Below are 27,629 nucleotides of genomic sequence, written 5' to 3'. Positions count from 1 at the left end.
AATCATTAACAAAATGTTACTGGTAATCTCTTAATAAGTGCTGCATGAATCAATTACCAAGTGAGGAAATATAATTGGATCATAACTCCACCTCAATAATATCCATACAGTGGAGATATTACAAACGTGCTATGTGCTCTATCATCTTGTGGCCACAGTCAGAGATGTTTATGATTAATTGAGCTAATTTATTTCCATACTGTATTCTGCTATAGTGAATAGCCTATTGTGTTAACTGTTTTTTGTTGTTGTGTATATATGTATATTTTTAATATTGAATATCAATACAGATTTGTTATTTTAATACAACGATGATCTCTGTATAGTATGGCGGTCACAAGTATGCTTTCTGTATTGTATGACGGTCACTGAGATGCTCTTTGTATTTTATGACAGTCACTGGGATGCAGTCTGTATTTTTCACTATGATGCTCTAAGTTTTGGATACATGCAGACAGAAACAATATGATTTAATTTTTACTTTTACACTGATAGGGTAAATGTAATTAACTTCACCTACTTATGTGTTGACCACATCTACAGTTGATTTGATCCTTGCTACATGAGGACACTGTGTCCTTTTTTCCAGGGCAACTATAAAGTCCTAATCTGGCTTTCATTCCAAAGCATGCGGGATGTGAGATTTGTGGAAAAATTAATTTTACAGTAGCTTCTTTTTAAAATATTAACTTGACGGGAAGAACTGAGCCGGATCACTAATATCTACCTTTTATAAAAGGTTGCAAGGGGAATTCAGTGGAAAACTGAACAAGGCACCTTCATGCTTCATATATGAATATTTAACCATTATAGTTTAGTTCAAGGCATACATAAACTAAAAAGTAACCCTGGTATATAAACCACACTTTCATTTGTTCCATTACATTATCTTAGTAAAAAGCAAAGCCTTATCTGATTGAGGCTTTTAAGTCTATTTTAACAAGAGATTGGGCACCCAGACCACTCCACTAATAAACTGAAACACAAAAGAACTTTTGGCATATGACAGAGTTGCCAAATTGCCATTCCTGGCCTGGCTTAGTTGTATGTAAAACTTTATTGTATAGAAGTATATATGTTATTGGCAGGACTGTAGAGAGCTGTGCTGATCCCAGGTATGTTGGGGATGTGGCCTAATGTAAGGAGGCGGGGCCATGGCACCTTACAATGATTAATAAGAAAAAAAAAAATATTTGTGGTGGAGCGCGCTCCACAGGGGGGGGGGGGGGGGGGGGGGGTTCTGTGTGCCCTTCAGCCAGGGGCTAATCCAGGGGAGCGATCAGTGTGGTCTCCTCCACTCCCTGCAAAGCCAGAGCTGCTGATCCCTCGACCCACTGCAGCCCAGCAGACAGCAGTGTGTGCTGGGCTGGGGAGACACAGGCTGCTGTCGCTTATAGTGCACAAACTAGAGATTGCGCTAGCCAGTCCAGCCAGCTATTTAGTCACAATCGAATATAATGATTAAATATATCTACAAATAATATCACTGCAGCTGTCCAAAAATCAGTGGTTATCTGATAAAAAGGAAAATATCTATGTACATATAGGAACAGCGCAAAAATATTGTAAGTATATAGACCACTGCACGTGGTAGATCAAAAATGAATATTTATTTGAAACATTTTGAGCCTCTGACGAAGCTGTAACAGACAGAGAAACGCATTAGGCAGACCCCGATTGTCCCGGACTTACATACTGGTTCATTGAATATTTGCCAACCATCCCTACCTGGTGTCCTGATTCATATTCCATCAAAGGGGCACACTTTTACCCCAAGCGGGACGGCACGAGGCTGCTGGAAATCTATCATCTTGTGATATCTTCAGCCCACCAGCGGGACTGCACAGAGCTGCAGGGATTAACTTCATCTTCAGGATTACCTTCTTTTGGATGGTATGGACCTTTACATTTGGATACGGTAATCATACACCTAGACCTGCAGGTCAGGCCAATTTTTCTGAACCAGAGACTCACATATTCATATATGGACTTGTTTTTATTATTATTTTTAATTTATTTTTTCTATATATATATTTTCTTATCAATTGCTGCAATAGAATGCTTATGATTATTTTTATGATTCAAATAAATATTCATTTTTGATCTACCATGTGCAGTGGTCTATATACTTACAATATTTTTGAGCTGTTCTTATATGTACATGGATGCTGTCGCTTATAGGTAGGGTAAGGGGGGGTGGAACTGGGCCCCCCATCAAGCCTGAGCCTGGGTAATTAGTACCAGTTCCCCTTTCCTCTCGGCACCCCTGGTTATTGGTAAAGTATGTGGAGTTTTAAAATGGTTCCTGGTAACCATTCTTTATCTGGCTCTCTGATTTTAATCAAGGTTATTAGAAAGCAGCTTGATAGTGTCCATACCTGATTTTTACTCCATTCCTGCAGATGATCAGCGCTCTGGCAGTTATATTCTATATTCAGTGCAAGGAAGTCAACTGATTCCTGAAACAAAACCAGAGAAACAAAGAAAACAATGAAACAAGGTGGAGTGTCTACATACCAATAACCAAAGGAAGTCTTTCTTGAGATGTAAGCAATGGGTCAGACTGATCTCTATTCTTGGATGCAAATAGCGAGTTTCGCATACAGCGCTTGCACAGATGTGAGTTTCCGCACTCTCGCATATCTCTGCTCTATTCGGATGGACGGAACTTTGGGGCTAATTTAGAGATGGACACAAATGCCATCGCAGCTGCGATCTTTCTCGGAACGTAATTGCGAAGATATGTTAATGACTCACTTGCCGCCCAGGGCTTAGAGACGCCCATGACAGCATCTCACATCCACCGCTCACACACAAAACCGGAAACACTGAACGCAGATTAGGCGTCCATCAGCCTTCTGAGTAAGTCTAAGCTGCCGCAGACATAGCAGCCTCCAGACAAACAGAGGGTTCTTCTGCTGCCAGCAAGAACTCAGTGGCTTATTTACTGTATGGACGCCCAGATATCAGTGTTTAAATGGTCTGACATGCCTAACCACCCCCCATTACCTCCCCCAAATGCTGACTACTGTGTGAGTGTATTTACAATACAATGGCTGTGCCTGGGCTGTGTGTGGCTTACGTTCATGCGCAATGGCTAATACTCACTCTATCCGTGTAAATATCGGCATTGCAGCCATCTCTAAATCAGGCCCTATGTTGGATCTGTCTGTCCATGAAATGGGTGTTTGGGGAGGGTAATTAGCAGGACAGTGAGATCACACGGAGTCTTGTGGCAGTGTAGTGGACGTGTATCTAGAGCTCCATACAATGCTGAGTCCTGCGTATAGGGTAGGGAAACCTGTTTATGATGGATCTCTTGCACCTAGCTTGGGGCTGGTCCACGTGTAGATACTAATGAAGACCGCTCCCTCTGTGGATGGGAAAACAGTGGGCAGAGCGGCTTCTCAATTGAAACCGCACGGGTCCTCCCTGTAGCCCTATGGAAAGTTGCATCAGCATAAGGTTGCTGCGGAATCTCATGAAACCCGACTCAGAGTCAGCCCCATGTGTGTTCTTCTCTGACTGTTGACAAATTAAACTTAGAGGAGAAAAAATAATTCTTGATCCCAAAAAGCAAGTGGATATATTTCCTGAATCAATCAGCCTCATAAAGGGCCTCATTTATCAATGAGTTTTATCATTCACAATGAGTGAAAAAACCTGTTGCGTATGATAATGGTGCTCCAGCCAATCAGCTCCCAACTGTCATCTGTTTGAAAAATGACAGTTAGGAGCTGATTGGCTGGATCACCATTTATCATACGCAACAAGTTTTATCACTCGTGGTGAATTATAAAACTCATTGATATATGAGGCCCAATGTCCTATCTAGGTATAGCTACAGTTAAATTGCATTCAGTAAGGAATGACACAGGGGGCAGGATAGCACATTTATTGGGAACCATTGCAATATTCCAGTAAGGGTCTAGATTCTTGGGGTCCTGCAGTGCTCTTAAAAAAACAGAGCAGTAGCCCCAGAAAAAGAGATGACCCAAGTAGTTGCGCCATCCCCTGACTCTAGGCCCCGTATCGTATGCCAGTGCTACACGCAGTGGGAATTCCGCCACTATTCACGACTATTACTGTAAGCTGAAGAGGCTGATTGCCTAAAACAAAAAAGCTATTTATATGAGTTTGAGTAGCTAGCAAGGTGAGGTGCTCGGCCCCTTCGAAGAACCTTTACGCCAAGTCCGCATGAGAATGTAAGTATAACTAACTAAATATTATTTCTTTTTTTAACATAGGGCAGAAATGCCCAGACAGGATGTCTTGCTAATACTGTACAAGCAGTAAGTCCCGTATCATTTTTTTATGGTACAGTATTGATTCCCTTTTTTTGACCTTTAAGATTTTTCTGCTAAAGGAAACTGCCTCATTCACTTTGCCCTTGTCCTGCCTTTAGGTATCAGCTGGCGATATCGCAATCTATTGGTTTACAGTACAGAGTATAAACTTAAACTAATTGCAGATCATGTGTGCGTAGACTTTTACTGCAATAGTGATATAATAAAATATTCCCTGGTTGATACAAAGCAAATAAGATCTTAAGCAAATTCTAAACATGATTAACACATATCATGATAGCGGCCCTTTAAATATACTGCAGTGTGATGATTCCACCCAAAGTTGTGAAATGGTTCACAGAGTATATTGGACCGGTTCCATAGTAGAGATCCCCATATTATATATATATATACAGTATATGTATTAGGGATGAGCTGAAATCCGAAACCCCCGATTCGAGTCGTATCCGAGTCAGGCTCGACTTTTCCCGCCTGACTCAGATCTGAAATCGAGGCAAAACGTCATCATCCTTCCGGATCTTGGATTTTATAAAAGGTCCCCGCGTCGGCGCCATTTCTCACTCCGGCTGTGGACAGTGAAGAGGGAGGGTGGGAGCTAGGGCTGGCTGGGCTGTGTTGTGCTGCTGTTGTCCATAGGAGCTGTGACCATTCGGTCCATAGGGGCTGACTGGGCTGTGTTGTGCTGCTGTTGTCCATAGGGGCTGGCTGGGCTGTGTTGTGCTGCTGTCATAGGGGCTGGCTGGGCTGTGTTGTGCAGTCAGTTGCAGTCATAGGGGCTGTGGGGGTCATTCAGACCCGCTCGCGAGCGCAGGACGCTCGCAAGCGGGTCGATGTTCCCCCACTGCGCATGCGCACGACAGAGGGAGCTCCGTCGTGCGCATGCGCGAGACCCGGCAAGCGACAGGCTCTCCATCGCTCCGGGTCTCGCACCAAAGGGGGCGTGCTGTCGATGTTGATTGACAGCATGCCCCCTTTGGTGGGAGTGCCGGGGGCGTGCCTGCCAGATGAAGGCATACCGCAGGGTCTCCGTCGCAAGCCCGATGGTCGTGATGGTCAAGACCATCGCGACCATCATCATGGACGCTCGCATCTGCTGTGGGTGGTCACCCACAGCTATGCGAGCGGCCAGAAGGCAGCCCTTTTTAATGGAGGAGGGCACTGATTCAGAGCGAGCGCTCTGGTCAGAGCGTTCGCCTCTGAATCAGGCCCTGTGTCCACTCCAAAGTCTATAGGGGCTGGCTGGACTGTGTTGTGCAGTGTCCCATAAAGGCTGTAGTCCTAGAGGGGTGCTGTAGTGTTGTCCAGGGGGTGATCTTTGCATCAGGGGTGCTCCCCCAAAGTGCACTCCAAAATTTTTTCATTTTTTTCTGTGTTTGTGAATTGTGTGCGCAGTAGCCGCATGTGCATCAACAAAGTAGCGCCAAGCGTGCGCCTGTGTCATATATCAAGGGCCGGCTGGCTTGTCCGTTAAAGGGTGCTGTAACTCCCAAAGTGCACTCCACTCCAAATAATTTTTTTTTGTGTTTGTGAATTGTGGGCCTGATTCAGAGCTGGACACTCTGACAGAGCGCTCGCTCTGAATCAGGGCCGGCACTGTTTTTTCAGACGGCCTCCTGGCTGCTCGCATAGCTGTGGGTGACCACCCACAGCTATAGCAAGCGGCCATGATGATGGTCGCGATGGTCAAGACCATCGCGACCATCGGGCTTGCGATGGGACCCTTGTGGTAGGGTCTCGTTGCCACAAGCCCATGAGTGCTTTCGGCTCTAAAAGAGCTGAAAGCACTCCCACTGACATCACTTGTGATGTCAGTGGGGCCGGCCCCAGACGGTAGGCATTCCCATGGGAACGCCTCCGTCTGGGCAGCCACTCCCCCGGCCCGCCCACCAAAGGGGGTGTCCTGTCACTCAACATCGACAGCACGCCCCCTTTGGTACGAGACCCGGAGCGACGGTTTGCCCGTTGCTATGCAGGTCTCGCGCATGCGCACGACGTAGCCGGCTCCGTCGTGCGCATGCGCACTGGGCCACCATCGACCCGCTTGCGAGTGCATAGCGCTCGCGAGTGGGTCTGAATCAGGCCCTGTGTGCACAGTAGCCGCACGTGCATCAACAAAGTAACGCCAAGCGTGCGTCTGTGTCATAAGTAAAGGGCCGGCTGGCTTGACCATTAAAGGGTGCTGTAACCCCCAAAGTGCACTCCAAACAAAATAAAAAATTATTTTCTGTGTTTGTGAATTGTGTGCACTGTGGCTGCACGTGCATCAACAAAGGAGCAGCGCCAAGCGTGCGCCTGTGTCCCATAAGTAAAGGGCCGGCTGGCTTGTCCGTTAAAGGGTGCTGTAACCTCCAAAGTGCACTCCAAAAAAAAATACATTTATTTTTGTGTTTATGAATTGTGTGCGCAGTAGCCGCAATTGCATCAACAAAGTAGCGCCAAGCGTGCGCCTGTGTCATAAGTAAAGGGCCAGCTGGCTCGTCTGTTAAAGGGTGGTGTAACCCCCAAAGTGCACTCCAAACAAAATAAACAAATATTTTCTGTGTTTGTGAATTGTGTGCACTGTGGCTGCACGTGCATCAACAATGGAGCAGCACCAAGCGTGCGCCTGTGTCCCATAAGTAAAGGGCCGGCTTGCTTGTCCGTTAAAGGGTGCTGTAACCCCCAAAGTGCACTCCAAAAAAAATCTAAATACATATTTTTTGGTGTTTGTGAATTGTGTTTCAGACAGCCAATGGCCGCAGGAGTGTCTCAGGTTGTCTTGACAACCTCCGGAGGTGAGTCGAGTGACGCCACAGTGTGGGCGACTCATGCCCTCCGGGTCACGAGAACGCGGTTCATCGGCTGTCTCACCTTCAGTGTGTACCAGGTGGGGTAAATATAGGTAAGTGTTTGTCTTTGTTTGTGTGTATTGCATTCCTGATGACGGAGCCGGGAGGGACTTGAAACGTTGAAACCGCATTAAATCATGATTATACAAATCCTGGAGTGACGCTGTGTGTCCTGTTTCGTTTAGTGACTCTACACCCTGTATCTCTCTCTCTCTCTCTCTCTCTCGCTCTATATCTAAATATATATATATATTGGCATCGGCTCAGCACTCCTCATTCAAATCACCAACATGCCTCTCTGCCCCCCCTAGTAGAAAACTAATAGCAGATAAACGAGGTGGCACTAGAGGACTTAATCCATTTTAATGGTAACCAACGTTTCAGGGCCTCCGCCCTTTTGTATATGACCTTGACAAAAGGGTGGAGGCCCTGAAACGTTGGTTACCATTAAAATGGATTAAGTCCTCTAGTGCCGCCTCGTTTATCTGCTTATATATATATATATATATATATATATATATATATTGAAATATGAGCTGTTTGGGGAGGAGAGGCCAGAAGAACTGTACTTACCAGGAAGTGTGGTCTTAGTAACAGACAAGTGCTTAATTCTTCTGTCCCCAGAGCAATAGACAATTTTCCACCTGATGGAACAAATGCATTAATATATTATTAAATTAATCAATATCAGTAAAAGCTTCATGTAATAATTTGTAATACTGAATTCCCTGTTTCCTCAGATACACCATTTGTTATTACCCTGTAGGTTAGCACAACGATGGCTGCACCAGGGCCGTAGCTAGGGTAGTGCAGCCGGTGCCATCGCACAGGGCACCACAGGTCAGGGGGCACTGTTTGGGCCTGTCAAATTTCTGTTTATTATCATTCTTGCTTGTAGTTTCCTCTTATTTCATACCCAGCATATCCTGGCCTCTCCTATATCTTCCCTGGCCCTTCCCCATGAAGCCATTCCCCTTTTTTGGTGCATTATGTCCCTTTGAAAAATAAGGGGGGTGCCAATGCTCTTTCTGGCACAGGGCACCAAAAAATCTTGTTATGGCCCTGGGCTGCACTTCATCCAAGCAAACCTGTGTGGGATACAATGTAGCAGAATATGTAACATACAGCATACACTGCCCCAACGGGGTTACCCTCAGTCATTGGAGGAATTGTTATAATTACAGCTCAAGCTGAAGTCAGTGTTAATGTTTCAGAATGGATTGTACTTCGCTATATTTTGTTGTAGCTTGTCCAGGGCCGGACTGACCATCGGACACTTCTGGCAAATGCCAGAAGGGCCGATGGCTGCGTGGGCCGGTCTGTCTGTCTACATGGATACAGTACTATTGAAATTGTCTCCCAAAATGGCCGCTGCCTCATAGGAGACATTGTAGCACATTGACATTTGAGAGATCTTCATTTGCCATGTTCTGCTGCCAGACGCTAGAGAACCAGCTGTACCTCTACTAACAGGGAGCAGCTAGTTCGGCAAAATCCCGGGCAAGACCTGTATGCTGCCTCCCCTGCCTCTCAGGTAAGTGTTTTTTTTTCTTCATTATGTGTGTGTCTACTGGGGGGTGGCACTAGTGTGGGGGGATTACTACTACTACTACAAGGGGGGGAACAACTACTAGGGACACCGCATCGGGGGTGGTACTACTGTGGGGGGATTACTACTAGGGGTACTACTATTACAAGGGAGGGGACAACTACTAGGGGTACTACTGTGGGGGATTACTACTAGGGGGACTACTACTACAAGGGGGGGGCTACTAGTAGGGGCACTTTATCGGGGGACCACTACTGGGGTACTGCATATGGGGGGACTACTAATAGGGGCACTACAAGGGGGGACTACTACTAGGGGCACCACAAGGGCTACAAGGGGAGGGGACTACTACTAGGGGCACTACAAGGGGAGGGGACTACTACTAGGGGCACTACAAGGGGAGAGGACTACTACTAGGGCACTGCATAGGGGGGAGACTACCACAGGGATCACTGCACCAGTACTGGGAGCTTTGTATAAAGGGCAATACTGGGGGCACTACATCGGGGGATCACTACTGGGGGCTCTATATAAAAGGCAATACTGGGGGTACTACATAGGGGGGCACTACCACTGGGGGGACTGCATCGTGGGACCACTACTGGGGGCTCTATATAAAGGGCAATACTGGGGATACTGCATAGGGGGGGGACTACATCTGGGGCCACTATTTAAAGGGCACTGCATAATGGGTACCACTATTGGGGGCACTGCATGGAGGACTACCACTGGGGGCACTGCATAGGGTGTACCACTACTGGGGGCACTGCATAGGGGGCACTACTACTGGGGACACTATATAAGGGGGTTACTACTGGGGGCACAAGGGGCACTGCACAGGGGGGACCACTACTGGGGCACTGCATAGGGGGGATCACTACTGGGGGCACTACTGGAGGCCTGCATAAGGGGGACCTCTCCTGGGGCACAAGGGGCACTGCATAGGGGGGACCACTACTGGGGGCACTGAATAGGGAGGACCACTACAGGGGGTGCTGTATAAGCAGTACTGCATAGGGGGGACCACTACTGGGGGCACTGCATAGGGAGGGACTACTACTGGGGACACTATATAAGGGGCACTACTGGGAGACTGCATAAGGGGGACCACTCCTGGGGCACTGCATTGCACAGGGGGGGGACAACTACTGGGGGCACAGTATAAGGGGGATCACTACTGGGGGCATTTCATACTGGGATACTGTATAACGGGAACTACTGGAGGGACTGCATTAAGGTGCATATGAAAAGGACTGTTCCCAGAGTGACGAGAAAGGGGTATGTGTAATGATTATGGCTTTTTCCATGAGACCACGGCCCCTTAATTTGTTTGGGCATGTGCAATAATATGCCTGGGGGCACCAAAAAATCTATTTGCTTATCAAAAAATTTGGGCTAGGGCCGCCCCTGTCTATATGGCTGGGATTCTACAAGCTGCTGGTGACTGGGCAGGATAGAGGAGGAGGCTTGTGTACTGTACCATATGCTTATTTATGTATCCACAAGATGTTCTATTGGATTGTTGCAATAGCCCTTTCTGAGTGTTGTTTACTGTGTGCCTTGGACACATTACAGCTAGTGTGAACTATATATACACATATTGTTTCCCATATTTTTCTCACTTTTCATCAAATTTCTTTGTTTGTTAAATACTGAGCTTTTCATACTTACCCTCCCCCCTTCTCCCCCTAACCCTCCCCCCCTTTGTGCCTGTACCTAAACCTAACCCTCCCCCTATTTCTGTACTCATTCTGCTCTCCAGCTCCATTATGCCCCCTGTTCCCCTCTCCCCATGTCTGTACATGTTCTGCTCTCCCCTCCCACCTGTGCCCCCTGTTCCCCTCTCCCCATATCTGTACATGTTCTGCTCTCCTGTGTACTCTGCCCTCCCACCTGTGCCCCCTGTTCCCCTCTCCCCATGCCTGTACATGTTCTGCTCTCCCGTGTACTCTGCCCTCCCATCTCTGTGCCCCCTATTCCCCTCTCCCTATATCTCTACATGTTCTGCTCTCCCGTGTACTCTGCCCTCCCACCTTTGTGCCCCATTCCCCTCTCCACATGTCTGTACCTCTTCTGCTCTCCTGTGTACTCTGCCCTTCCACCTCTGTGACGCCTGTTCCCCTCTCCCCGTGTCTGTACCCCTTCTGCTCTCCCGTATACTCTGCCCCCCACCTCTGTGACCCCTGTTCCCTTCTCCCCATGTCTGTACCCCTTCTGCCCTCCTACCTCTGTGACCCCTGTTCCCTTCTCCCCATGTCTGTACCCTTCTGCTCTCCCGTGTATTCTGCCATCCCACCTCTGTGACCCCTGTTCCCCTCTCCCCGTGTCTGTACCCCTTCTGCTCTCCCGTGTATTCTGCCATCCCACCTCTGTGACCCCTGTTCCCCTCTCCCCGTGTCTGTACCCCTTCTGCTTTCCCGTGTATTCTGCCCTCCCACCTCTGTGACCCCTGTTCCTCTCTCCCCATGTCTGTAGCCCTTCTGCTGTCCCGTGTATTCTGCCCTCCCACCTCTATGACCCCTGTTCCCCTCTCCCCACGTCTGTACTCCTTCTGCTTTTCTGTGTACTAAGTGCCCCCTATTCTCCTCATGTCTGTACCCCTTCTGCTGTTCTGTGCTTTTTTATGCGCTACACGCAGTGAGGCATAAACTGTCATAGGACCCAGACACTATGGAGTAGGACTCCATTTTTTTGTAAGTGAGGGGTCCCTGGGACCCACACTTTTTTTCATTTAGCGCGATCACTGGGTGTAAGGGGCATTACTGTGTGTAACTTGAATGAGGGGCACTACTTTGCAGTGTAATGTGACAAAGGGGCACTATGGTATGGAATAATTTGAATTGGGGGTACTATTGTGTGCTCACGCCCCTTCTCAGCGAACACACAACTGTTTTTTTCGACGTGCGCCTACGGTGCACATACTACCATATTCTTTTGTGTCGGGGGAAACCAAAGCTCTTTATGTCTACAGGGTATCAAAATGTGTAGTAACAGCTCTGCTTTGGTGGCACAGACGTGTCCTTCTCTGCTCCGCTCCCCTGCCCTAAAAAATTCCTACAGTGAACACCATCTAATCCTCTACAACTGCTAGGCTAGGCCTTGGTCAATTGGAAAATGCCTTTCCTTTACTTTGTGCGTGACATATACCAATGTAGCGCCAGCTTTACCTAACAGAACTAACCAAATACAAAATGTTTAAATATGGCACATGTTTAAATACCCTGCAGGATGTGCTCTTTTGTGTGTATTTTAATACAGAGAATGATGTACACTTTTATGTTCTAATATTAATTATATGTGTAAGCGCATAGACTAAGATGTGGGAGGAGTCAGGATTAGTAAGGGGAGGAGTCTATGCCAGGAGCCAGGTGCTGACGCGAGGTTGGCCTTTGTGCTTTAAAATGCCAGGGCCTATTTTTAGTCCCAATCCGGCCCTAGCTTTGTCACTCTATACAATAGGGCCACCCGCACAAAATCTGGGCTGAGCTCACCATTGTGGGATGACCTATGCAAGGTCCTGCATCTCCAGGTCCGGCTGCTATCCCTTTGTATTGGGAGGGGAAGCTCTGTGTGCACATGTAACCGTACGGTGGAGTCGGTCACAAAGCGCCGTGAAGCGCAGACAGCTGTGGCAGCCAGACTCGCTATCTTAATGCAAGTATCCATATGACTTCATGCTATACTTGAAAAACAATGGGAATAGTTATATCACTTTATTTTCAATCTTTTTCACTACTTTATTGATTTTAATCTATTTTTCATGCAATTTATAAACCGCCAAATAAAAGTTAAGTTTTAATTTTGTCTTACATTCATGGTTCCAGGTGTGCACCAACTAATCTCACTTTCTATTAAATCATAAGAGTCTTTTCTTTTGTTTTTTTTGCCCCCTTCTTTTCATGCTATACTTGCCTACTTTTTTTTAATCTCCTCTCTGGGAGAAGCCCGGAAAAGGAGATGCATCTGGATGCTTCAAAGGGCGTGGCCGGGTCCTCACATCATTTTAGCCCCACCCCCTCAATACGGACTGCGATTCCCAGTATTATCTCCCCTCCTGCACACTTCTCTAGGAAGTGAGTGGGATGCGGGTGTTCCACCCACTCTCCCGGGGGACTACCTAAAAAATTGTGAGTCTCCCACAACTAGGCAGGTAAGAATGCTTCATGCATATGGTATCCTGCACACTATTTTCCCATCTACAGCCATCATCAGTAGTACACACACCAGGCCCATGCTGGGTGCAAAAAATTTATTAGAAATAGCCGTCCCTTTTCTGTACACATGCCTCAAACTAGTGCAGATGCCCACAACACTCATCTGAAACTCCTAGGGATGGAGCTTTTCCGTGAGTACGCAAGGTACAATAGCCGGCCAGTTGCTGTCCATAAACGGCCGTTTCAAGGATGGAGAGATCCAGTTACATATGTAGTGAACTGGGTGCTTCTCTGTCAAGATGTGTCTGTAAGGTGCGGTGCACAGTCAGCAAATATTTGCGGGCTCAGGACCTGATTCAGACCCGAATGCAAGCAGGCATCCGCTCGCTGCTGCCGATGTTCGCTAATCTGCGCATGCGAACTCCTCATAGTGATCGGGACCCGCTCGCTCGCCTTGCAAAGACAGGCCAGTGTAATGAGTGACAGGAGAGGCCGTTTGTGGGTGGTAACATGGGCAGTCCAGTAAAAACGGGGGAACGGAGTTGCGAACCCAGGCGTGCCTGAGTGTCTCCACGCTGTTTCAGAGGCGTGCATAATTAACAGGCAGCGTCATAGTGCACGTCACCAGCCTTTTTTTTACACTGAAATCCTCGCAGTGCTTGCGGTAGAGTAGAGGCAACCATAAGCGATACGATCGCTTCCGATGGTCCTCGATGTACCAATGTTTTCTTACACTTCCTGGAGATGATGTGCGCTAGTGGGCGTCTCACCATACGCTAATGGGCGTCTCCACACACAAAGTGATCGCTCGCCAAGACATAGTGGGCGTGCTAATGCCTTGCTGTGCGAGCGGATGCCTTGACGTCACTTAGCTGAATTTGCATATGCAGGGAGCGAGCGGCCGCATTTAGCGACCGGGTCTGAATCAGGCCCTTAGTCCCACATTTGAACTTGCGTCCGACTCAGATTTTTGCCCTAAATGCGATTTTCATTGGCGAATGTGTTTAGATATTCAGTCATTTATCATGTGAAATTAAAACATTTTTTAAATTGCCTGAAATCTCAGCAGCCTGCTTAGTGGAAAGTGGCCTTATTCTGATGCTTGCTGCTACAAGATGAATGATACAAGAAGCCGGCATTAAGGTTAGGTATGAGCCACAATCTATGGATCAGTATTGATGTTATTTTCTTCTCACCCCTCTCGGTGCATTTCTACTACAGAGTTCATATTTGAAGTACACATAGAAAATAAAGTTTTTAACCAAGTGCTAAAGTAATAATCAAATTGAAGCTCATCTAAAGTATAGAGCAAAGTGTAGTTACCAGCTCTGAGCAGGGGAAATAATCAGGGACTATTGCAAGTAGAAAAATGCTGTGTTACCACCTGTGAAACTGTGAATGGCTAACCCAGATAATGTCTTCACCAATCCTGTCATCTAATTAATACCACTTTTACACCGACATGAAAATCCTGGGTTGTTGCATTGAACACGCATCAACCCGCCATTTTTGTCAGTGCAAACGGATCCATCCGGATCCAGTGACCAGGGGATCCAACTCGGGTAGGTTGCACGGTTGGCCACGGGTCATTCCTGTGTCACCCTGCAGTTTAAACAGTGCGATGCGGGTGACAACGACTCTGGTCATGCTGCATGCTACCTGATTGGCCGGCTTCAGTGGCACTTGGAGATTACATCATCTCCAAGCATCCACTGCAATGCTGGAAGAGCCGGGTCACTGCAGACCAGGCTCCGGTGTGAACGGTGCCGACCCGGGCATACCCTGGGTTGGTGTTGCAGTGTAAAAAGGGTATGTCCCGGGTCTGATACGAGTTGTAAACTTGCTCCAAATCCCGGGACTTTGGTTTAAATGGGGTATTAGTAATGGAATCAAAATGAAATTCAATTTTGGCACTTGGGTGAAAAACTAGTATATTTATTAGGGCTCACCCTAATCTCAAGCAGAGGCAAACTGCAAACTTTTGCTGGGCATACCTTATGATTAAAATGAATGTCAGACTGACAGACCAATTATCTGACATGCTGACTAATACACAGTCACATTATGGCAATGATATTGGATGCTTTCAGCCTGTCAGCATGTCATATAATTGAAACCGGAGCACCAATCAGTTCTTTCGGACGTGCTGGATGATTTTGCATGTCCGACAGACCAATAATTACTTTTTGGTCGCCGCAATACACTGTTCAATTATCTGCTGAACATGCTAAAAATTGAACAGTGTATGCCTAGCATTGGTTTTAGTAATTAAATGAAATACTTTTGATATAATAGGGCCACCACAGTTTTGTTTTCTGATTTTCTCATATTCCCCAAAAGTTTTGCCAGTTATTAAGTATGAAGAGATACCAGTCTGTGCTTTCACATTCCCCTCCTCTTCTCTATAACAATCAGTGATTACCAAATTCAATCTTAAGGTACCTTAACAGTCCAGGTTTTAAGGATATCCATGCCTGAGTGCAAGTGGCTTAATTAGTACCTCAGTCAATTTGATTTAGCCACCTGTGCACAGGCATGGAACTCCATGAAACCAGGACTGTTGGTGAGCCTTGAGGAATGTGGGCCTGATTCAGTAAGGATCGCATGTGCTAAGACACATGCAGTCGGACGATTTTCACGATCTGCTCATGTTTATGTAGTGTTCATTCTAGCTCTGGTGGCAGGCAGGGCGCCGGAGCTAGAGAGGGCAACCATGTGCGCGCGCGTCCGAAAAGGGGGCGTGGTCATGAAAAGGGGCGTATCTATAAGACGCGTCCCCTTTTCATCATACTTGGGGATGTGCCCGGCACTTACGGACACGCCGGGCAGCCCCCAAGCGCTGCAGAAAGGGAGAATAGATGCCGGGCGCATGCGCCCGGCATCTATTCTCCGGCGGTGACCCGGTCACCGCACGTTTCTCCACCCGCGGGACACTGCGTCCCGCGGGTGAGGACGGCACCCGCAGGCTGTGAGGGCGGGGCGCTTTTTGCCCTCCTCCTGGAGGGCAGGGTGCTTTTTGCCCCTGGAGGGCAGAGGGCTGCGCCCCGCTAAAACAGCCTAGTGTGAACGCTAGTATGCATCGCAGTGCGCATGTGTGAACTAGCCAATGTGATCGGGAATGAGATCACAGTGTGTACGCAGACCGATTGCAGAGTGATTGACAGTAAGTGCCGTTTGTGGGTGGTGATGGGGGGTTGTCGTGCGAATGCAGGCGTGCCAGTGCGTTGGAACGGCGTTGCAGGGGTGTGCATAAATTATCCACTGCAATACCATACGCAGCCTGAGGCCTCATAGCGTGTGCTGAAGTTATCAATTCCTGAGTGAGGTCTGACCTTCCTTAACTGTGCATATGGGTCCAATGTTATTCGATGATACCGATTGTTTTGCTATGTTGCCAAAGTATACAGATGTGAGTAAGGGGCAGTGGGCGTCCTTATGTTGGGCTGAGATCGCATTGCAAATGCAAACATTTGCATAACACCGCTGATATTAGCAACTGCATTGCATGCGTACAGTATAAGCAGAACTGCAATCCTTGCTGAATCAGGAACCACTGATATAACATTACTTTGACTGGGGCTAGTGTTTGTGTTGAAATAACCCTTAATGCTGCAGGAGAGTTAGTAACTTTACATTTTGTTTAGAAAACTATAAGAAAGTGCAATAATAACTTATATAACATATTATACATTATATTATGTATGTTACAATTCATCATAACAAATGTTAAAGAAGCATCTTATTATCAAATGGTGAATATGAATTAAAAAAAGTAATTGGGCATTCCATTTTACTAACTTCTTTGAGGATATTTCCTCTCAAATATGTCATGTCCTATTATTTAGACTTTTGCTGAATTATTTCAGTTCTTGACAGCTAGTTTATGATATGTAAACACAAAGGAATGATAGCGCTAATACAAAAGATTACTGTAAAGGATTAAGGCCCTCATTCAGAGCCGTACGCTCTGAGCAGAGCGCACGCTCTGAATGAGGGCCAGGCTCCATTTTCATGGAGCGTCCTCCTGGACGCTCGTATAGCTGTGGGTCACCACCCACAGGCTATACGAGCGTGCATTTTGATGGCCGCGATGGTCGTGACCATCGCGACCATCGAAATTGCGAGCCGGAGCCTGCGGTTGAGGTTTTCAACCGCAAACTCCGGAGTGATTTTGGCTCTATCAGAGCCAAAATCACTCCCACTGACATCACTAGTGATGTCAGTGGGCCGGCTTCTGACGGGAGGCGTTCCCGTGGGAACGCCCCCGTCAGGGAGGCACGCCCCCGGCACGCCCACCAAAGGGGGCGTGCTGTCAATCAACATTGACAGCACGCCCCCTTTGATCGGACACAACGAGCGAAGGAAAGTCCTTCGCTCGTCGTGTCTGGCGCATGCGCACGACGGAGCTCCCTCCGTCGTGCGCATGCTCAGTGCAGACCATCGACCCACTTGCGAGCGGACAGCCGCTCGCGAGTGGGTCTGAATCAGGCCCTAAATTCAATAGCAGTTTATGCTTAATAAAAGAAGAAAAATAATACTGATATAAAAGCATCATATACAATCAGGGCCGGTTCTAGACATTGTGGAGTTCAGGGCGAAAGTTCATAGTTGCGCCCTAAAAAAAACCCAAAAATGATGTAGATGATGTTCCTCTGCACGCGCTGAAAGCACACGCGCTTCCGGAAAGGGGGCTTGTCCTTGCAGAACACCCCCAATTCATCAAACTGTGGGGCGTGCCCAGCACTTATAAAGGTGCTGGGCTTCCCCCAAGCTCTCCCCTCGTGGCGAATAATTGCCATGTGCAGTAATGCGCCTTACACAGTAATGCCCTTTATAACACATTATGCCACATGCAGTAATGCCCTTTATAAACAAATTATGCCACACGCAGTAATGCCCTGTATAACACATGCCACAAGCAGTAATGGCCTTTATAACACATTATGCCACACGCAGTAATGCCCTGTATAACACATTATGCCACATGCAGTAATGCCCTTTATAAACACATTATGCCCCACGCAGTAATGCCCTGTATAACACATTATGCCCCACGCAGTAATGCCCTGTATAACACATTATGCCACACGCAGTAATGACCTGTATAGCACATTATGCCACACACAGTAATGACCTTTATAACACATTATGCCACACGCAGTAATGCCCTTTATAAACACTTAATCTCCACGCAGTAATGCCCTGTATAACACATTATGCCCCACGCAGTAATGCCCTGTATAGCACATTATGCCACATGCTGTAATGACCTTTATAACACATTATGTCACACGCAGTAATGCCCTGTATAACACATTATGCCACATGCAGTAATGGCCTTTATAGCACATTATGCCACATGCAGTAATGCCCTGTATAACACATTATGCCATATGGAGTAATGCCCTGTATAGCACATTATGCCACATGCAGTAATTCCCTTTATAATACAGTATCCCCAATTCAAATTACATCACACATTAGTACCTTATTCATGTTATGACATGTTATGACAGTGGTGCCCCTTTTACACAATGCCCAAATTAGTGCCCCTTATACACAAGGCCCACAGTACTGAGTAGTAGTGCCCCTAATACAATGCCCACAGTAGTAGTGCCCCCTATAGTAGTGCCCACATTAGTAGTGCCCCAGTAATAATGCCCCCTATAGTAGTGCCCACAGTAGGAATGCCCCCTATAGTAGTGCCCAAAGTTGGAATGCTCCCATTAGTGCCCCCTATAGTAGTGCCCCCAGTAGTAATGCCCCCTTATAGACATGCCCCCAGTAGTAATGCCCCTTTATAGACATTGCCCCAGTAGAAATGCCCCCTTATAGACATGCTTCCAGTAGTAATGCCCCCCTATAGACATGCCCCCAGTAGTAATGCCCCCTATAGACATGCCCCCAGTAGTAATGCCCCATATAGACATGCCCCCAGTAGTACTGCCTCCAGTAGTAATGCCCCTTATAGACATGCCCCAGTAGTAATGCCCCCTTATAGACATGCCCCGGTAGTAATGTCCCTTATAGACATGCTCCCAGTAGTAATGCCCCCTATAGACATGTCCCCAGTAGTAATGCCCCTTATAGACATGCCCCCAGTAGTAATGCCCCCTTATAGACATGCCCCTAGTAGTAATGCCCCCATGCCTCCCTTCTGAAAAATAAAAAATACAAACACAATACTTACCTTAGGCCCCACTCCAGTGTCCGCTGCCGTCCGGTCCGACCACGGATCCACCACGGATCTATGAGAAAGACGTCCCTCCCATAGTGCTCTATGAAGGGGCCGGAGCTCTGGAGTGAGCTTCGGCTGCCTTTGCAGGGAGGGAGCTGGGTGCCCGCTGATAACAAATATCAGCGGGCGCCCGGCAACGTGGGGGGGACCGGCGCTGTTTTTTTTTTTAATTATGGGATTTTTTTTTTTACCTTCTGGGGACTCAGTGGCGCCCTCTAGGGGCCGGCGCCCCGGGCGACTGCCCTGTTAGCCCACCCCTAGAACCGCCACTGTATACAATATACATCACTAATAATAAACCTGTAAAATAATTGTATAGTTAAAAGGTGATTAGTACAGGTTGAGTCTCCTATATCCAAATATTCCGAAATACGGAATATTCCGAAATACGGAATTTTTTTGGCATGACTGAGATAATGAAACCTTTGATTGTTGATGGTTCAATGTACACAAACTTTGTCTAAGGCACAAATTATTAAAAATAATGTATAAAATTTCCTTCAGGCTGTGTGTATAAGGTGTATATGAAATATAAATGAATTTAATTTCTGTTCACAAACTTTGTTTGAGCCACAAAATTATTGAAAATATTGTATAAAATTACATGCAGGCTGTGTGTATAAGGTGTATATAACACATAAATGCATTCTGTGTGTATATTTGGGTCCCATTCCTAAGATATTTAATTATTAAATGCAAATATTCCAAAATACGGAATATTCCGTTATCCAAAATACCTCTGGTCCCAAGCATTTTGGATATGGGAGACCCAACCTGTATACACAGAATGCTTGTTATATTGATCTTATATTGATCCGCTGGATATAATTGCATCTGATTTATAATTGTAGTATATGATATGTTCCTAACTGCTATATGTGCTTATCACTTTAAATGAATGATTTATCCGTGTTTGTTAGTGACTTGCACAAACAAGACTTATCCTAGTGCAGAGTTCAAAGTGTGATCTATTTTGTCTCTTGCCAAAAACTATCACCTACAGATAACCCAACGTACATGAAAGGCTTCATAGTATTAATACATGCAGGAGCAGCTACATAGGTTAGGTATGATTCGTGGACATTGAGATTGTTGACAGTGTAATGTCGACCACAAAATGTTGACACCATAGTAATGTTATTGCAAACATTAAAATTGTGTCGGCAGTACAACTTTAAACATGATGATAAAACATCACATTTAAAGTTATACCACTGACACCGTTAAAAATGCTTGTTATAACATTACTACTGTCTAGGGATTCATACTATGGTTGACATTACACTACTACTTCCCCAGCTACACATACTTATAGAGCATTATGCTGTAAACAGATTTTATATTTCACTTAAATGGGTCTTCCACCTTAAAGCAGTTTTCCATTTTCAGCTGCAGAAGGGCTTGGACATGCTGTCCTGCAACTCTTACTAAGCACATTGCTTTATTTTTACTCCTCCTTTCTATTCTTTATAGACATGCTGTAGGTAATAAGGCAAAGTTGTCTATTTGCATTGCCCTTGAATATGGCCAGAGCCGACCCTCAGCAATTTGATGCCCTAGGCAAGATTTTTATTGGTGCCCCCTAGCAGATAATCCCACCATCAAGCTTAGTGTTTATACACAGACACCAAAAATAACACATTGGTTTATGGATGATTTTTATTGTTAAACAAACACGTGCTGAACGCACAAAATATACAACTATCCAGGCATCCTCCTTTGTTACGGTCCATGGCACAGAGGTGAACGGCATAAAACGAGTCAGTCAGACTCATTATTCTGCTGCTTGCTGGGGGCCCCTTCATTGAGGCAGGCCAAGGTCGATTCAATGTACCGGCTGCTCCGCTGCTAGTTCCGCCTCTGAACCAGCACCCCTCTACCTGTCTCACAGCACAGCGCCCATCACCCAGCAGCACAGATCACAGAGGTAGGCAACCAAACCCATCACAAATCACCTGGGCAGCACCCCTCACAGCAGTCAGCTCAGCACCCCTCACTACATGCTGGGCTGATTTTAATCAAAACATTTTTATAAAACAATCACTGACATTTTAAAGCTGTCTGGCTGGCTATGCGTCCGCCCCTGCTGTTTTGCAGCTCCTGATGAATCCTCCTCATTGCATTTTATGGGGGTGGCTTTGTGGGGGTGGTGCTGGCAGGCTGTAGGCAGGGCCGGATTAATAATGGGGCTGATGGAGCTACAGCTCCAGGCCCACCACCAGATTAGGCCCACAGCAGCATATGACAGGATAAAAAAAAACATTCTGCTTCATCCTTCATTAGCCTGCCAGTTCGATGCCCCGCCCCCACAACCCCCGGCGGAGACCAACCCTCCTCCTCAGACTCGGACTGAGCTGCCCGGGAGGTAATTCACTGGTAAGCCCCACTGCATTGTGGCCACGCCCCATTCTGTGAGGGGGCGGGGCTTAGCGGGCTGCGAAAGGGACGGCTCGCTGCCATCAGGGCTGGATTAACAGCTGCGGTAAGATCCAGCCCCCTGCCCATACAGCCACCTGCCGTCCGAAGCCCCGCCCATGGTCAATGTAGCTCCACCCACCGGCACCATCCAAAGCTCCGCCCACTCGCGGGTAGGCAACCCAAAGTTTCATCCATTTACCTCAGCAAACGAGTCAGTTGGACTGGAGACTGTACTGTAGTGAGCACTGATGTTATGAAAATAAGTGGGGCCGAAGAGGCTGAGCTGTCTTCAGAAGTAGGACAAGGGGAATACCGACCATCCCCACAGGTCAGTGTAATATTATCTGGTGCTGGTCTGTGTTCTAGAGCGTGATCTTTCCTGGGGCCGTGTGTACTGTATGTTTTAGTGTATATATATATATATATATATATATATATATATATATATAATATGCATGTGTAACTGCAATCTAAAATTAAGGTAACTGCAATCTAAAACTAAGTGGAAGTCCAGGAACAGAGGGCCTGATTCAGAGAAGGACGCTCTGAACGAACGCTCACTCTGAATCAGGGCTTTTTTTTTTTTTGGGTTCGGCCTCCTGGCCGCTCGCTTAGCTGTGGGTGACCACCCACAGCTATTGCGAGCGGCCAGGTTGATGCTCCGATTCGGTCACAGTGCTGGAATCACGCAGATGCAGCAAGGAGGTGACTGACACCTCCTTCTGCATTTGCATTTTAGATAGATGGAATTACACAGCCACTTTTTCTTTAATCTAAACTATTCTAGCACTCAAGGACAGGCAGACTATACAGTACATATCCTTTCACAAAAACAACAAATTATTTTTGTTGTAGCTTCAGTATTGGGCAGATACAATTAGCTGCAATCCTGCAGCTAATTGTATCTGCCCAATATTGAAGCTATAACAAAAAAAAAACCCTTTGACTAAAGCTCCATCCTGCTATTCATTGAAGGGTCACTACCCTGCAGGTTAAGCCCAGAGGGTGCACTTAATGTAGAAAACTCTGGGGCTCAACGCTCAGGATAACCATTTATTCCAGATACCTAATGCGGAATCTATCTACTTTAGCCACAGGTTTACCGCGCAGGTAAAATGCATAATAATTGAATAGTGCCGGCCATTATATCCGGACCTTTACCTGCACTGTAAACACTGTGGCTGATTGAATCTACCCCTATAAATTAAGGTAGTTGAAGGTAGCCACTAGCTATGCCCCATGAAACTAGCCACACCCCATAGCAGAAACTACACACCCTGTACTGACCATACCCACACAGCTCTGATCACGCTCCCACATCACTAGTCACATCCCCTGTAGTGGCACACAATAGGCCCTTAATAAATTTCAGCTCCAGGCATAAGTGGACCTTAATCTGGCACTGGCTGTAGGGAGTCAGTACAGGCTTAGCCTGCTGGACTCTGCAAAGGCCCATGGGAGGAGGAGCTGTTGTGGCATGCGCAGCAGCCCTCCTCCAGAAACCAGCAGCCATTTTTGTTGATGCCCAGTGCCCCCACTGTGCAGAGTCTGCTACCCTGCTCCAGCCTCCCTGGACCTGCTTGTTCCTGCAGCAGAAGCCCGCTGTTGCTTGCTGTGAGCTGCCTGTTCAGAGCTGAGAACTCCAATCGTGGCTGCCTAACCACTAGTAGAGCCCCGCCATCCAGATGCTTTGCCCCCGCAACCGCTGCTGGCTGTTCTGCCGCTGCCTGCCTGCTCACTGTTTACCGCTGCTGGGCCTGATCAGAGCTAAGCTGAGAGCTCCGATCGGGCCTGGCAGCAGCAAACAGTGGACGCTGTGCAGCAGCATGTGCTCCATGCCTCAATGCCTGCCCCAAACCTCCGCCGACTGCTGGTCCTAGGTGGGCTTGGATGCCCCTAGGTATTCCAAAAGTCCTAGGCAATTGCTTAGTTTGCCTAAACCTAGGGCCGGCTCTGAAGATGGCACAGACCTGCCTTACACTGTAGGCTTGGATACAGTTGTATCCACAAAGGTGTTTTGTGTCATCTACCATGGCAACAAAAATGAAGAAGCGTGGCTTTGTATTTAATATTTTTTCCCTGTTAATTCCAGTGGCCGAAACCACCAAGGATGTGGCAGCTTGGAAAAAGCGATGCTTAGTTAATTTACACGAAAATGTTCAATGTTGCCAACCCTTTACAACTGCTTAAATGGCCACTAAACCTAAGATACACGCAGCTTAGCTAGAAGAGCTTCTAGTAATAATTATAAATATATGTGAAAAAGTTTTCCTCTGCTTACCAGACTCTTTGGGGGATGATGCCCCATTGTGACAGTGCCATAACAGGGCTTTATTGCTCCCTTTGCCGCCCACGCCCCCTGAGTGCATGACGTTTAATAGCCACCAGAATTAACCTGGCTTTGTATATTATTTACTAGATTGAACTGATTTGCTCAGATTTGGCTAAGGTTTGTATATAAGTCAAAAGGATAAGCACGGACTTGTACACTGCCACCAGAGAAAACCAGAATGAGGTTTGTCAGGCCCTATTTATCAAGTTGCAGTGAGGCCCCAAAATTTTAAAATTAGCTCTGCTAGGAATTGTGGATTTCAAGCCTCCTTCCAATGCTTCCACAACGCGTCCTAAAATCTGTATAACTGACAAAAGATATACTGTGTTCCCTCGTCTTGTTGCTATGTATAGTGCTCACATCAAAACCCTCTCCGCCATCTCCATATTGCGGTCCCCCTTCCCAATTGTTAATTTACCTCAGGCTGTCTTCTCCTGGTTTTCTGTCTGTGGACTGCTCCTCCAGTCTCCACTGACCAGCAGTGTCACAGTGTGATTACATCCGTGACGCAGCTGGGCCTGGTAACGGGTAGTACCGGTGAGTGGAAACTAGGGTTGGTCTTTGGACTAAAGAGACATCATTGGGGCAATGGTTGCTGTCCTATGGTAACACCACATGTTGGGTCCACAGGAGGACTCTGTCTATAATCCAACACTGATACAAACTTCTTTTTGGTGGGTAGAAATGGTCCCCTGTCCCTCCGCACATCCTGCCGTCTACCCCTTTATCTAATTAAAATAATCTCACTCTGCAAAAGGGAATCTAATTTCCACACTGCCTCGCCAAATTAGGCACATGGTTCGCCTAATCAATACTTTGCTAGGAATGCCTTTACTGCATGGAACACTAGTGTTAACTGAGGTTGACAGTAGGCACAAAGCTTATTTTGCAGTTAGCAGCATAAATGACCTTCTGATGAGGCTCTGCAAACAATGGACAACTTCCACAGGGTATAGTAGGCTATACCGCCGGCCGCATGGAGCCCTAAAACCTAACCCCCCCCCCCGTCGGCTGTCCGCTCCCGGCGCCTGGCTTACCTTCGTTCAGTATGCCGGGTGTCGGGCTTCCGGCGTAGGTCTAATGACAGGCATCGGGTTTTCGATGCCTGTCAGTAGTACCTTGCCGGGATTAGACAGTCGGGAAGCCAGCGGTCAGCATTTAGACCATCGGCTTCCTGACTACATCCCCTTTCACATATTATATTTCACATTGTATTTTTACAGTCTGGCATTATAAATGTTTTTAGCACAGCTGAAGAATATGATCATTGTCGGTGACACAACAGAAAAACAATATGCAGTTGTCTTAATGCAAATTTGTAAGTGGCATGCATTGCAATTCCAATTTCTGCAATTAGAACATAACACTAATTAATGGTTGCCATTACTATGTGTAACTCACCTGCTGCAGAATATGTGTTGCGGTATAAAGTGTAGACCTTCTCATGTGCATCTAGCAGACCCTGCAAAGACTGTGAATCAATCAGATCATCTATATGAACATTGAAGGAAATCCAGGTATGGACCAAATCCCCAAATGAACGGAAGGCAAAATCAGCATATTCTACATAGATATCCGATGGGTTTTTTCCAAACTTGGTAACGGTTTCAAGAAGTCCACTGAGGTCTCTACCTTCTAAGATCAGAACAGGGCTAATACTAGCTTTATCCAGGTCTTGTAAAAGGGTCCTATAACACTGTACTTGTTTATCATCCCCAGCCTTGTGGTTTCCTCTGAAGGACAGAGAGGTCCAGTCTAGTTGTATCTTGTAGTGGGTGACACCGTTCTTCTGTAGAAAAGGTATATGGTCATTGACTTCCCGTTTGATCTTCTCATGACATCCAAACTGTTGATTTGATCTCACTTCATTAGTAGGACCCCTTACATTATTTTGTAAAGGTCCAGTAATTGCAATAAAGTTATTAGCTCCGTCCCAGGAGATTCCATAACAGAGCGATGAGAGGAGAACCAGGAGGACCCCTCTCCAGGCTGGCTCCATTCTGCTCAGTCTGTAGCTAGAAAAATACACCAGTGCAGTCATTTATACAAAGATAAAAGCCATAAAATTAACATTTACCTCTTATCTCAAATGCAGATAAAGAACCTGCAGAAAAACTATTTATGAAGAGATAAAGAGACAGCTACGAGAGTACAAAACTAGGCTGTCTCTTAATTGTTAATAGAAGAAGAAACTGCATCATAAATATGAGTAATGTAACAAGGTTTTTGTGTAAATGCACTTAGTTCTCTATGTAATTTATATGTGACCTGGATTTAATGACAGTAGAGAGGAAAGAGTGAAGGTAGTTTTTCATTATTCCAATTTGAAGTCATATGATTGACTTGAATTAAATTAATTATCAGATAAATAGTCAGAGTGATTTTACCCTGGTAATTGTCCCTGCAGTTACTCTGTAGTTAAACATTCAGTGGATGCATGTGCCATAATCCCCAAACACATCTGGGAATGTCTGTATATACCGCAAAACAGGAAGGGATATAAGCATTTGTTGGTGACAACAACATAATTGGTTTAATGGCTTTATTTTTTATTTTGCCCTCTTGAGGCATAAGAGTGTGTGACACTCGGCTGGGCAGAGTTTGGTCAGAGTTATACCAGAAACCTGGGATGGGATGAGAGAGATCCTGAGTCTGAGAATTCAGGGTTCTGAGAGTTCAGAGTGCAGAGTTCCAAGAGAGAAGTTCTGCGAGATAGAGAGAGTAAAGTGTGAGGCTCAAGAGTCTGAGATAAAGGTACAGAGAGATAAGTTTGGGATTATAGCACAGTCTGTGTCTACTACAAAACAAGTATAGATGAGAGCAGCTGAACTAATCTATGTGAGCATTGGATCCTGAGAGCATCAGTTCATGCTATGGAAAATGATTCCAACACTGCAATTGAACTTGACCCATTAAAAAGTCAGTTACCCAACAGCTACACAGCAGGAGGAGATAAATGATACAGAATGTATATATTAGCCAACAGGTAAGTGTCAGTGACATGTGAAAAATCTGTATGCCGATCTACTGTTTTTCCAGCATCATTAGTATGGAGACTTGTACCCACTCCATGCTGAGTGCTATGAATGAGCACAGATGTTGGCTTAAACTCCATGACGCTTAAATAAGATGGATTAGTTGCGTGCAATCACATGGTTGCTGCCCAATTTTTCTGCCCAGGCACATCCATTTCATGGAAACAGTGGTTCATTTACACTTTCAGGGGGCGATGTATCAAAGCTTGGAGAGAGATAAAGTGAAAAAAGATAAAGGCCCAGATTTATCAACGCATGATATTGTTGTTATAATTCTTGTTATCATTCATTACTAATCTTTAATGGCGCTCCAACCAATCAGCTGCTGTCATTTTTTAAACACATGACAGTTACGAGCTGATTGGTTGAAGCACCATTTAAGATTAGTAACGAGTGATAACAAAATATCACTCGTTGATAACTCTTGGTCAAAGTATCAACCAATCAGCTTCTAACTGCCATTTTTCAAACACAGCCTGTAAAATGACAGTTAGGAGCTGATTGGTTGGTACTTTATCTCTCTCCAAGGTTTGATGCATGTGCCCTTCAATCTCCATCCATGTGCACATGCACAGTCTACAACTTCTGTCTACAACGCATGCACCGATTGCTGATATCTGTGGGATGTTTGCACATTTGAACTTGCGTCCGACTCAGAATCAGGCCTAATATGTTTATCTAGAAACTATATAAGGTGGTGTTGTGAATAAATTCTTCATAATTTATTTATAATCAGAAAACGGTCAGACACTTGTTATTTCCATCACT

The 27,629-nt window shown here is 46.2% G+C and overlaps 1 protein-coding gene across 1 annotated transcript in view; it reads right to left on the bottom strand.

Moving 5' to 3' along the window:
- Window positions 1–25,825, bottom strand: part of LCT (lactase) — a 100,143-nt gene extending 74,318 nt beyond the window's left edge. The window contains exons 1-3 of the mRNA XM_088472243.1: window positions 25,228–25,825; window positions 7,709–7,779; window positions 2,379–2,459 (exon numbers count right to left, since the gene is read on the bottom strand). Of these exons, the coding sequence (XP_088328369.1) occupies window positions 2,379–2,459; window positions 7,709–7,779; window positions 25,228–25,825 (750 nt within the window). The remainder of the gene's footprint in view (window positions 1–2,378; window positions 2,460–7,708; window positions 7,780–25,227) is intronic.
- Between the last annotated feature and the right edge of the window lie 1,804 nt (window positions 25,826–27,629).

This window comes from Taudactylus pleione, unplaced genomic scaffold (genome assembly GCF_031769625.1).
Source record: "Taudactylus pleione unplaced genomic scaffold, aTauple2 ptg000122l, whole genome shotgun sequence".
NCBI lineage: Eukaryota > Metazoa > Chordata > Amphibia > Anura > Myobatrachidae > Taudactylus > Taudactylus pleione.
The sequence above is the reverse complement of the archived record's forward strand: the minus strand, read 5'-3'. Positions and strand labels throughout refer to the sequence as shown.